Below are 13,538 nucleotides of genomic sequence, written 5' to 3' on the forward strand. Positions count from 1 at the left end.
ATACGACCATTGGAAGTGGTCTAGGTTTTTGATGAGTGAGTCAGTGAGTCAGTGAATCAGTGAATAAGTGAATAAGTGAATCAGTCAGTGAGTGTATAGTAAAAATAGCGATTTTCTGACGTCAATATCTCAAGACCTACAATAGGTATATTAATGAAATTTTGTATTTTAGATAAGTGAGGGGGTCTCAACAGATACTAGAAATTTGATATGCGTAAATAAAATAGATTTTGAGTTACAGGGGGGTCGAATTTGGCCCGAAATGGTTCGTGTAATATAACCCACGGCCGGTGTGTCGCCTTTTTTGTTCGAACTTGGCGGACACACTGCCGTGTGTCTAGATCAACTGGCCTGATGAAACGTCCTAGACACGATCTGATAGTGCACATTTAGTCACCCACGGCATAATAAGTCCTATTGCTAGATAGATATACCTACCTACTCTTTTACCTCTATATCCAGTAGAATATTTTAAGATATAAGTATTATCAATTTAAAAACTACATGGAACCTTAAGATGACTTAAATGTTATAGAGATTAATTGTTACCCAATCACAAAATCGTGGTTTCGAAAATTCTCAAAAATCTTACCTGCAGTTCTTTTCTATGACTTACCTACTTAAAAAGTCCATCTAGCTCATACGTACGCTTATAAAATATACAAGGGTGCCGCACATTTGTGCATTCCTAAAAATATAATGGTTCTTCCTTGTAAAAGAACTTTGTCCAAAAGTGGGACGATAACTGGCGTTATGTTCTGTTTTCTTGAATGGCATACTTTACATAAACAAAAATTGGTACATAGATAGGTATCCTTCTACCCACAAATACTTGTGTAGTTAGATCACGTTCAGAAATGTGTAACGTGATTCGACTATGAAACAGAGCCATGATCGCGACAGAGAATGCAAGTGTGAAATCCTTGTCATTCTGCGAAGGTGCCATAGACTATTTAGTAGTAGTTATGCACCTACTTAGACAACAATAAAGTTTACTGCCAGCATTTAATTGTAATTGCTTGTCTTACATAATTTTATACTACGGTATGCAGGCTCTGGGTTGTCAGTGCGATTGAGAATATTTTGTTGGGTTCTACCCACGGAGCAGTAGAAACTTCTCTGTTCTGTTTTCTGTCTATCTCTCCGGTCCTCTCAGTTCCGTGGTTCTAGCCAACAGTCAGGGTATTGGTTAAGGCCTCTTTAGTTGCCTAACAAACCTAATAGAAATCCATAATACCCCGGATTCCATGAATTTCATCCAAATTCACTGGGTTTAATTTATAACATTTAATAGGAAGAGGGTTAACATTGGTAAAACAACACTTGCCGACTAGACCACTCGGTTTCATCGTCCTCATTGATGAACTAACCGAATAAAAGCTTTTAAAAATCTACAATTTCAAAGAAAGTTTAGATTGGCACTGAAAACCTAGATACACTAATTTAAATTCGAATAATGACACAGTTCTTTACAGGGGACACCTGTCTAAACATATTTAAATTATACTGTGAATGTTTTATCAGAAACGGTCTGTCCAATATGATTGGATAACAAAATAATTTATCTAACGTAGCGGAAATAATTATCAAAACGATTAATATCAAAACGCATTTATTTCATCACTAGCTTCCGCATGCGGGTTTGCCCGCCTCCTAAGCGATTTGGTACCTGCAGGGATTTGGTATGTAGTACCAGGATAAAAATTAGCCTAAATATTTTGATTATGAATATGAAATTAGCGTAAGTCTTAGCTAGTTATTGTCCATTTTCATCAAAATCAGTTATTAAGGCATAATGGAGGAATAAACATACAGACCCCACATTTTAATCTTTTAGTAAATACTACCGGCGGTCCTCCGTGGGAACTACGCTGCAAACTGGATTATAAGTAACCTTCCTCGGCACATGGGCTATCTAAAACTGCAAGATTTTTTCGAATTGATCCTATAAGATTCCCTATAAGAAGCTTCGGCGTTATAATGTCAGTATCTATACATAGATATTTATTAAGTTTTAAACTAGGACTGTAATTAAAAACCAGTCGAAATAAAGGAAGTGTTTGTTTTCAATTACTTTTTTTTGTAATGTGGATTTTTGATAGCGAAATAATTTACTTATGGTAATTAAGTACCTAGTAAATACTTAAGCATGTTAAAATCTGTCGACTTGATTTATTTATTTATTTTAGGTAAGTATATTATTTAGTTTTATTGAATACATCCTACCTACAACTTTCATTTGACATTCGATATCTTGTGTGTTCTAGTTTAATTTGGTGTTTCATTTTATTTGTATTCGTTTTTTAATGAATGCAAATGTTTATATCGTTCCACACTAAATGGCAAACATTATGTCTGGGTTTTAACCCTGAAATAATATGTAAAAGGAACTTCCAGATTAAGTAATTGTATAAAGAAGAAAAAAATATCTTGTCTAATAATAAAACAAGGTCATATGATAGTTGGTACAATTACATAAAGTCCTTTTTGTATTTTATTATAGGTACTGTTTCCCTTCCTGCTGTCCTTCGGCTATCTGGTACTGAAATTATTTAATTACTCCACTTGTACCAGTAGTTCCTAAAATTAACGATTTCAGCTCAGGACGTCGCTCGATCAGAAAGAATCCAGAGGAGGAAATCTCAGAAACAAGGTAGGTACAGTGTTCAGATTGAGATCTGTAAAGACTACTTACCCCTTTATTTGGTTTTACCAATATACTGTTTCCAATATTACGTAGGTACATAGATCCTAAAGAAAGATTATACGTGAGCAAAGTTATAGGCCTTTGAATTGCAAAATAGAGACTCCGTAAAACCCAAAGTCTACCTCTAAGCTACCAGTTAAGAGGGCTATCACAAATTTTCGCGAATTTAAACGTTTTATACGAGTTTTGATGCTTTGGATATAGTCACAATAAAAAAACAAAAATAAGATTCAGAAAGTTTGATCATTTATCTTGAAAGTGTATTAAATAAATATTTTAATTTGTCCACGTACATCAGTAAAATCTTTGTCTCTGCAAAGGATGTTTCATAAAATGTTGCTTTTGGGTATCTTTTGATGCTTCGGTACTCCGAGGATATAGCAATTTAACCATTTATAAAAATGTTCAAGATACAACTATATCTTGTACTTGGAAGTGCTTAAATCAATTTATTACAATTCATACAGTATTACACCATAAAAAATTCTATAAAACTGAGAGTTACTGACAATTTTCCGTACGAAACTATATTTTTTATCTATGAAAGTATAATCCAAATTCAAATAAAAAACATTTAATAATTAAGGTGGTATTGTTATAAAGCTTGAAAAAAAAAATTGGTCTATTTAAAAGTAAAACAATATTTTAAAATAATTTTTGTTTGCAATGCAAAAATCAATATAAATCTTGTGACGCGCGGTGTTCAACTTTAGTCAGCGCCAGTCAGCGCCAGGCGCTTACCGAGGAGGGACGTATCGCTCGCTGTTGCGCCGCGTAAACTCGCCGGAGTTCGAAAAATATAGCGCAACCTACGCATCTAACACGTTTTGATACTAGTGAGTTTTATTTTATTTATTAGTTATAATGATCTGATTGAAATGTAATATACATAAGTATTAGGCCATGATATTCTAATTCGAAAATGTTATAGATTGGGTTCTCTTTTTTGATGTTGGTTATAAAGAAATATGTACGTAAATGTCATCGTCGTTAGTTTCGCTGTTGCATAATAATGTAATTGGACTTCTTTGATTCTTGCAGGATAATGAAAGCATATTTAATTCAGACTATCAGACTCAATTGAATACCAGTACAAATAATATGGTAAGTATTTTTTGTCACCCGCAAAAGGTATACGTGACATATTTGTTTTAATAAACTATCTACATTCCTAGTTTTCATTGTTGCAGGAAAATGAAGATACAATACATGGAAGACGAATTATAGATTTTAGTTTTTTTATAAATCAATTACTTATAATTGATAAACATGGTGAAAAGTTTGGTTGTCGATTAAATAATTTAAAAATTGTAAACGATTACTTGTTTATTGTAACTCAATCGAGCTATTCTAGGTTTTATAATTCATCGGTACAAATAATATTTCATAAACTATAAAAACAATAAATTATTTCGGAAAAAAGTGGCAAAGTCTCAAGTTTGTTTGTGCCGCGTGGCGGTCCGCAGGTGTGCGTTGCGTATTTCACTAGACGCACACATGCGCAAGTGCTGCCGGCTATCGTCTAATTTACCTACAACTGAGCAATTCGATTTTGTAATAGCGCTCTGCAATCTATATAAATAAAAATGAATTGTTGTTCGTTAGTCTGATTAAAACTCGAGAACGGCTGGGCCGATTGAGCTGATTTTGGTTTTAAAATGTTTGTCGTAGTCCAGGGTAGGTCTAAACGGTGAGCAAATAAGGAAAAGGCGCTACGAAGTTCGCGGGGTCAGCTTGTAGGTATAGGATAAATTTACCAATGATAGGACAGCCAATAAAAACTTAGCTGAACTAAAGAGGTCACGGCTTGGTGTCTATGGTCATTGGAAATTTCCACGAGCTGTCAAAATTATAAACGGAGTACGAAAAAGGATTTAAGTTTCATGGCCAAGTCTTGAATAGCTAAATTAAACTTTCATAATCTCTAATGATTTATAAATGTCAATTTAATATAAATTGGATTCTCAGAAACATTACGAAATGCTACAATGTGCGTATGTCCGGTTTGGGTACGCCTTTACTCTTATATCATCTTATAATTATTGGGCAGGTACATATTCTACTATACGATTCTTCTTTATTAGCCATTCGTATGACTATACAAAGATAAACAGATGCAGTTAAGTCGGGAATTGTTTTACTTTTAAATGAAAAGTGTATTGTTTTTTTCAGAAGCATGTAGGTGTTTTATTGTGCATTTCACATCTTTCACATTCCCTATTAATAACAAAATTACAAGCCTCTGTAGACGTCGGAGACCCAACGATTACGTTCGACAAATACGGAAAGCTCTATACTTTTTCCGGTGGAGCTCTATACCTCTTTTAAATGGAAACCATAGACGTGAGTGTGCACAAGTGTAGAATTACAGGCTGGCTGGTTAGCTTAAGGCTCGAGTAATCCATTATTATGTTTGAATTTCGAACAGGTTTTTGAGGCCAGTGTTAACTCAGCTAGTTTACACCTAATCATACGACATAGTTAGTAATGGTGTATTGCGTATAATTGATAATCAAACGAACTTACCAAGTGAAGTTCGATGACAATTATGTGAACAGGTTTATTCGACGCGATTTATTGTTTACATGTTGTACAAGTATCTCCATTCACTGGCCTTCTACACAGATTTTTAAATTAGTCTATGGATTTTTTGTTGGTAACACAGGGAAAATAAATAAAATAAAATTTTATATGGTAACATTCTACCCACTCATTATTCACTTCCATCGACGGAGCTTCATTTTGTTTAAAGACATAGCATTGTTATATTATTTCGTTGTAGGGTGTGGAATATTTATCCAAAACTTATTGAAATAACCAGGACTAACCATTTAGGTAAGTACTCATTAATAAGTTTTTGTTTTCAGGGAGGGTTAAGATGTAAATCGCGTCGAATAAACCTGTTCACATAATTGTCATCGAACTTCACTTGGTAAGTTCGTTTGATTATCAATTATGTTTCACAGGTTTATTCGACGCGATTTATTGTTTACATGTTGTACGATGTTCAGAGAACACAGTGCGAAATAATATAAACAATGGACTGAGGAATTGCACTTTTTTATTCAAGAAAATCTACAGATTCATTACAAGTGGGTAATTGATCATTTATTTATTCACAATCATGTTTTATTTTTAAGTATTCATTAAATATAATTTTATTACAGATTGGCAGATAATATGCTGTTAGCAAACTGATTTGGATCAGAAATAATATCACGATTATAAAACCGTGCAAACACGGAAGAAGATTCCGTCCAGCCAGCGGTTTTTCGAATTACATCGATACTCACTCCGAGTCTGTTAGATGATGATGTGGAAGCATGCCGTGTGCTATGAGCGCTGAATATAGAAGTATCAATGCCACCTTTGAGAAGAATATTTTTTATCCAGTGACCGAGGGTTTGAGAAGATACTTTATTGTGAGGTCGTTTGTAACTAATAAATAAATAATCGTTATGACGAAGTGAATTTGTTTTATTTATGTAGTCTTCTAGGCACATGGCGGGGCAAATTTGAGGACGAGCAGTAAAGTAAGGTAATTTTAAAACAGGTTGAAAGGAATTTGGTTTAGATGTTTTAATTAGATCTGGTATAGTGATAGTTATATCATAAGGTGAGTTTATAATGATATTTTCAGTTTTTATTAGAGCAAAAGTTTGCACTCGATGTGCTGTCACCAAAGCCAACAGACTCACAGTTTTTTTAGACAGAGTTTCTAGGTTGAGGTCAGCATTGGGCCATTGTTGTGCTAAGTAATTTAATATAATGTTAGGATCCCAAGTCAAATTGTATTTAGGGATGGTTGGCCTCAACCTGTAAACTCCTTTTAAGAATCTCTTAATTCTATCATCCTCTATTATATTTCCTAATATTAAAGATAGTGCAGACTTGTAGGTATTTATAGTACCATATTTAGCACCCTTATCAAACATAGTAGTCAAAAAATGAATAACGATAGGAACTGATACAGCAGAATAATCATAACCATATTTATTACAATAATTTAACCATGACTTAATACAACCATCGTATTGTTTGTAAGTAGAATCAGACAAGGACGATAACATTATTTCCACTGATCTCACAGACAGACATTTCTTCAGTAATGTTTCCCGGAAAGCTTCGCGGCTACTAAGATTAAGCTGCGGTGAAGATTGTGACGAGACCTGAAAGGACAAATTAATAGGTCATCACTGGGGCCGAAATAAATTTGTTCGGAACACACAAGCTTTTTGAATATAGGAAACCACGGTTGAGTAGGCCAATATGGTACTATAACAATGCCTTCAGCTTTTTCACTAATAATTTTTTGCATGACTTTAGTAATCATAGAAAAGGGTGGAAATGCGTAGAAAAACTGTTTTTTCCAAGAGATCGTAAAAGCATCTCTTGCCAATGCATCTGGGTCATGAGTCCAAGTTACGTAATTTGAGCACTTTGCATTACATCTACTAGCAAATAAATCTATTTCAGGTATGCCGAAAATACTAGTAATTTTGTCATAAACAGCGTTATTAATTTCCCATTCAGTATCTTGAAACTTTTTACGTGATAATTGATCTGCTTCTACATTATCCTTTGTATTGATATAACCTGCAAAAACAGTTATTTTACGCGTCTCACACCACTGCCATATTTCTCTAGCAATAACATCAAAATGGTTAAACTGTACGCTTCCCATTTTGTTGATGCAACATATTGCAGTTACATTATCAAGCCTTAACAGAATGTTAATATTACACTTATGCTTTGCAAAGCATTTGAGAGCAAGAAATGCAGCCTTAAGCTCCAACTCATTAATATGCAGAGATTTTTCTGAAGGCGTCCAATGACCAAAACACTTTTTTGTATTACAGTAGGCGCCCCATCCTGTAGATGATGCATCGGAAAAAATCTCTAAATCATAATTACCACAAGCTAACGGATTAGAACTGTGGTCGATATGATTCAACCACCAAAACATATCAATTTTTAGGTAGCTAGGAAGTTGTATAACTTGATCATAGCTAGGGTTTTTTAACAAGCAATGATACTTAAATTTCTCCATTGATTTAGTGTATAGCCATGAATACTGCACGGCAGGACAAGCAGAAATTAATATACCGATAAAACGAGCAAACTCTCGAAGTTTGCAACCCTTTAATTTTAAAAATTTGTTAATACAGTCCTTAATTTTCAAGATTTTGTTATGTGGTAATTTTATTTGCATATTAACGGAATCATATTCAAAACCTAGAAATTTGCATTGAGTATGAGGCTTTAAGCTACTTTTCTCCATATTTATTAGAAAACCTAGATCCTTGAGGAGTTTTATTGTGGCTTCAACATTGTTTTTGCATTCCAAAAATGTATTTCCGATTAAAAATATGTCATCAATGTAAACTACAGATATAAAACCATTTAATCTAAGGTATTCCATGACGGGTTTCAATAATTTTGTAAACACGTACGGTGCCGTACACAACCCGAAGGGTAGACAGTTAAATTCATAAAGAACATCATTATAAATAAAACGGAGGTACTTTTTATGAGAATTATGAATAGGTAACAGAAAATATGCGTCTTTCAAATCTACCGACGCCATATAGCAATTTTGAGTAATAAGTTTGGATGCGGTACGGTAATCCTCCATTTTAAAGTGTTTATTATCAACAAATTTATTTAAACATTTTAAGTTTAATATGAACCTTTTGTCTCCGTTTGGTTTAGGTACCAAGAACACGGAGGATATAAATTCTCCTACTTCATGAGTGCATCGAGATATTGCGTTAACCTCTAATAATTTATTAATGGATTTTTCAAAATCTAAAGCCTCTTCGATTGATTTAGGGTACACTTTAGGGGTATCAGTACGACATGGAGTACATTTAAAGGGTATTAAATATCCTTTAACCCATGACAAAATATTGCTATCGGAAGTTAATTTCTTCCATTTGTGTACATAATATTTGAGACGACCAGCGTAGTTTACCTGGGTTATTTCCGAGGCTGCGTTTTCCGCCGGGGAGACGTCGTGCGCGTTGGTGACGGACGGCGTTGCCGCGACGACGACGTGCCGCTGCTCTGTGGCCGCTGTGCTGGCCACGGTGGTCGTTTCGGTCCAGCCTGGGGTTTGTGTTCTACCTTGCGATGTTGAGCTTGGTAGTTTAAATAACCTTTGTTCCTGATTGTAGCAGCATTAGGGTGCGCAGGTATTTTAGGTTTTTGGCTTTTCAGCGCATCGCCAGACTGTTGTATTGTTTTTGCGGCTTTTAATTTTTCAGTTAAATTTTCACCAAAAAGCATTGAATCTCTGGTAGCTTCTGTCAGAGTATTTTTCAGCTTGTGATTTATTGACGTAATTATAAAGTTTCGCCGCGTCCTTGTCTCCTGATAGTGACTATCACATAAAATACGCGAAGCGTCACTCAGTGGCTTGAGCAGTTTTTGTCGGGACAGTTCGTTGGAAATGATCATGTCAGTTAATGTTGCTAATGCAGACAAAGCTACCCCCAGTTGCTTTTGCTTATTTTGGAGAATCGCATCTCTCTTAACGAGAGCTTCTGGCAGAGCCGCTTTAACTTCAGGATTTAGTAATGGTGTTAACAGTAAATCGCAGTTACTAGGAGCATTATGATCTCTACAAATGTTGTCTTTGGAATCTTTAGCAAGTCCATTGGCTAGAATTAATTGCCATCGACTGGCAATATCTTTGTGAATAGCTGGACCCCTTGGAGTCTCAGTTTTAGGAGCATCACCCAATAACAACAATATGTCCTCTTCCAGTTCAGTCTCCTCAATCATTTCAGGCTGGGTATCTAATGATGAACCTGGTACTGTGGTTGAGGTTAGATTTTCTAGTGGCGGCTGCTCAGGCTCCGGCTGAGACGGTGGCGGCTCAGGCGGTGTTGATTGAAGGTTCGACACGTGTGTTGGTGACAACGATGGCATATCCAGTATTTCGATGTCATCTTCTACATATGCTGAGCCCACGTGTATATCACGTGGTGACACCTCGACGGATATGTCCTCTTGCTGTCGTGTCGGAACTGTAGCGAAGAGAAAATATACGATTATTTAAAAAATAACGTATTTTTAATTTAGTTTTAAATTTTTTACGATAGTAACAGCCCTAGTAGCAGTACGTATCGTTATATGTATTAGCTCAATTTATGTGACAGTAGTAGCCCAAAACTAGCAGTACGTATCACGGTATTGAACCAATAAAAGTATAAATAACTTACAGTTTAAATCATCGTCCGATTCGAACGTAACCTTCCTCTCCCGCAACGTGTTCTTCAATTTTCTTATTTTTCGCATGATGTCTTCATCACTTCTCTCGTGCTTCCTTTTCCCCATCTTTAGAGTATTACTGGATCGGGAAGAGACGTGCGAAGGCCAGCAGACAGAAACACAGAATGAAGCTCCGTCGATGGAAGTGAATAATGAGTGGGTAGAATGTTACCATATAAAATTTTATTTTATTTATTTTCCCTGTGTTACCAACAAAAAATCCATAGACTAATTTAAAAATCTGTGTAGAAGGCCAGTGAATGGAGATACTTGTACAACATGTAAACAATAAATCGCGTCGAATAAACCTGTGAAACATAATGGATAATGGCAGGATGTAAACCATGTAAACAACAACTTTATTTATGCTTTGACTAGCCTTCTGCAGTTCTGCCCGCTTCACGCTGGTTTACATTATTTTCCTGAAACATCGTCGTAGGCGTCGTCCTAATTTCGAGCGATCGTACGATGGCGCGATGCGTTTTTCATCTAAGGCGTCGTCCTATTTGACAGCGATCGTACGATGACACGATGCGTTCTCGTCGTGCGATCAGTTCAAACATACAGATTTCATCAGAGTGTCCTATTTGAACCTCGCAAGTGAGATCGTGAGATGAAAAACGTATCGCGCCATCGTACGATCGCTGCCAATTAGGACGACGCCTTAATCCACTCTGTCGATTCGAGAAAAAATTCATGAAAATTTTACAAACGGAGAGACAGATGCGTTTGAGACTTTCTGCTACTTAGGTACCTATACATAGTGTGTAGTAAATAGTTTTTTGCACCTAAGTGGTAACCATTACCAGTTATAAGACTACCTTATTGCCAACTACATTGTTGTAACTCGTGTATTTCATTATTTTTCCCCTTAGGGTGCGTCCACATCTGGCGAATGCGCCGCGAATGCGCAGCACGCGAGCCGATCGCGAGCCGATCGCGAGCTGTCCGCGAGCTGCGCGCGTGCATTTTTGTTCGTGCGCCGCTTCTGCGCCGCACGCACGCAGCTCGCGCGCGACCTAAGCGCCGCACGCGAGCGGCGCGCAGGCGGCGCGCGACGTCTGCCATCTTCGATAGTACTGAGCCAATATACGGAACTGTAAGGGCGAGAACTGATTGCGCGCAGATCGCGCGCAGATCGCGCGCCGCTCGCGCGCTCTATACGAGCCTTGCGTGAGTTGCGCTAAAGAGGCGCACCGAACTATTGCAGTGACTGCACGCGCGCAGCTCGCGGACAGCTCGCGATCGGCTCGCGTGCTGCGCATTCGCGGCGCATTCGCCAGATGTGGACGCACCCTTAGAAAAATAATGACTACATTTTTTATAACTACGTAGGTCGTACGTAGGCTTTAAAACCAACGAAAGAGGTTTTATGTGCCAAAAATATAAAAAAGTTTTTTTTTATAAAAGAGGCCGCTTTTACTTCTCATTAAAGAAATTAAATACAATTATTATTTTACTTGGCTTAACATGTCGTTAATGAAATATTGACAAAAGTAATGAGGGGTATTATTCACATCGTTTTAGTTACAATTTAAGTTTCCGTCCTCTATTCTCACTGGTCCGCGAATTTCATTGGCAGACATTTTTAAAAGCCGTGTGAACGGCAAGCCTATCATATCCGTTGTTATATAATGATTAACAACTTTTATTATTTTTTACGTTTACTTTGTTTGTCTAATTAATTAAGTATTGTAAGTAGGTACAAAAAATCAGGGTAGCCTTGGGAGCCTCTAGCAAGTTTGAGATAGAATCCCCAATTCCCCTGTCTAAAACTGCTACGTAACTGTACTGATACTAGATAGGTTAGTATTTTTCAGGTTTCCAAGTACGAGCAAGTGTGAAGGTAAGTATAAAATAGATACTTGGTACCTTTTTTAGGGAACTCGAATATCTATCAATGTAACATATTTAAATCAATTTAAGCTGTCTAAAACGCTAAACTTTTTTTAAAACCAGTTTAAACCACGACATTATTTGTCAAACAGCACAGCAGCCGGATAGCTATCTAACTCCTATAATTTAAACGTTTTCCTCAATTCACTTCAATATATACAATCATGATATTGTTTAAGAGATAGATTGTTAAATTACTATAAATTCGTTTGTTATACTACCTAAAGTAAATAACGATGATAGTTTTCTCCCATAACAATAGTGCATCAAAGCCTGGGGGTTGTCCTCGGGTACATTTTTATAATATATATGTTACCGTAAGATTACAAACATCGTTAGATTACAATCTATCTCGAGAGATTGTAAACTGTCGAATTATTGTGAACCGTAACATCTGATTGCAATTTAACGCATTATTTTTCGCTATATTATAATCTATCGATGAGAAATTGTCAAATTGTCAACTGTCCGAAAGCTCTCTCTGATTGGTCAGTCTTTTTGTAAGATCGACCAATCACGACCAGCCGTTCTGTTCCCATGGAGTTCCCGTAGAGTTAGGAATGAAATAGAGGTGTCAGTTAAATAAAATAAATGCTCTTCAAAAATTCTTCAAGTATTAAATTTATATAAAAATAACTCTTATAAAAATACAGTTAGGTATTTTGTCTTCAAATACAAACTAATATTTAAAAATAAAATAAAAGGGGTGCTAATTAAACAGGCTTCTTTTTAATATCATTATTCGCCCCCAAAAATGTATGTTGCCTTCTAAATTACTAAGTCAGCCACAATTAATAAAGCGTCGAGCATCTAAATAATACTATCTTAGCCACGAGTTATCTTCCACTCTAAATACAACTCAGCTCATGATGGTTATTTTTTTGCATCTAAATTTGTAGCATGCATTCTAACAGTAAACTTCTTAAATACTATTAAATGACATCATAAAAATATTTATTTACCTTCTAATTTTTTAACTCGTACCTACTGAGTTTTTTGTTTAAAATATAACACATCCCATATTAATTGACCCAGCATGGAAGTAAGCATGCAACATGCAGCAAGCATAACTTCTGTCACGGCTCCGGCGCTGCGGGGCTCCGGCGGTCAATTTTTAATACAATTTTTAATTGTGTGTAATTTGAGTCTTAAAAATTAAGTACAATTTTTGATTTTATAAAAAATTAAACCGTCACTTATTTTTGCACGTCAAAGAGCTGTGACACCGGGAGTTGCAAAGAACATTGTCTTTTTTGACGTTCTACCAATCAGCGCGCAAGATGCATTCCGTTCTACGCCAGTTGACAATTTGACCGCTCTACATCGCTCTCGATCTTACAAAAAGACTGACCAATCAGGGAGAGCTTTCGGACAGTTGACAATTTGACAATTTCTCATCGATAGATTATAATATAGCGAAAAATAATGCGTTAAATTGCAATCAGGTGTTACGGTTTACAATAATTCGACAGTTTACAATCTCTCGAGATAGATTGTAATCTAACGATGTTTGTAATCTTACGGTGACATATACATAGGTACATGATATTCATGGTGGTTTTCTCAAGTTTCAGCGTATTGATTTTGATTAGTCAGTAGAGTGCGTTTTAATCATTTTAATTTAAACAAAGATCCAGTTGCATAACAAATGTCAAGCAGC

General features: G+C 36.0%; 1 protein-coding gene and 2 long non-coding RNA genes across 7 annotated transcripts; 2 read left to right on the forward strand and 1 right to left on the reverse strand.

The window, feature by feature from the left end:
* The first annotated feature begins 3,422 nt into the window (after nt 1-3,422).
* On the forward strand, nt 3,423-4,132 carry LOC124631858. Of its 3 annotated transcripts, XR_006984549.1 has the most exons (3): nt 3,429-3,543; nt 3,749-3,811; nt 3,898-4,132. It is a non-coding gene; the product is annotated as an uncharacterized LOC124631858 (long non-coding RNA). The 3 variants fall into 3 exon arrangements; XR_006984550.1 differs by lacking the exon at nt 3,749-3,811 and having other exon boundaries at nt 3,423-3,543; XR_006984548.1 differs by lacking the exon at nt 3,429-3,543 and having other exon boundaries at nt 3,656-3,811.
* Nucleotides 4,133-5,475: 1,343 nt separating this feature from the next.
* LOC124632113 lies at nt 5,476-6,173 on the forward strand. Of its 3 annotated transcripts, XR_006984585.1 has the most exons (4): nt 5,476-5,490; nt 5,575-5,587; nt 5,674-5,799; nt 5,875-6,173. It is a non-coding gene; the product is annotated as an uncharacterized LOC124632113 (long non-coding RNA). The 3 variants fall into 3 exon arrangements; XR_006984586.1 differs by lacking the exons at nt 5,476-5,490; nt 5,575-5,587 and adding an exon at nt 5,523-5,542; XR_006984584.1 differs by lacking the exons at nt 5,476-5,490; nt 5,575-5,587 and having other exon boundaries at nt 5,594-5,799.
* Nucleotides 6,174-6,685: 512 nt separating this feature from the next.
* Nucleotides 6,686-10,287, reverse strand: LOC124632111. Its single transcript, XM_047166779.1, has 3 exons — nt 9,934-10,287; nt 8,682-9,738; nt 6,686-6,876 (listed from the first exon to the last, which is right to left on the reverse strand). Exons 1-2 carry the CDS (start codon nt 10,046-10,048, stop codon nt 8,687-8,689), a joined length of 1,167 nt encoding a protein of 388 aa, XP_047022735.1. The 5' UTR covers nt 10,049-10,287; the 3' UTR covers nt 6,686-6,876; nt 8,682-8,686.
* Between the last annotated feature and the right edge of the window lie 3,251 nt (nt 10,288-13,538).

This window comes from Helicoverpa zea, chromosome 7 (genome assembly GCF_022581195.2).
Source record: "Helicoverpa zea isolate HzStark_Cry1AcR chromosome 7, ilHelZeax1.1, whole genome shotgun sequence".
Classification (NCBI taxonomy): Eukaryota; Metazoa; Arthropoda; class Insecta; order Lepidoptera; family Noctuidae; genus Helicoverpa; species Helicoverpa zea.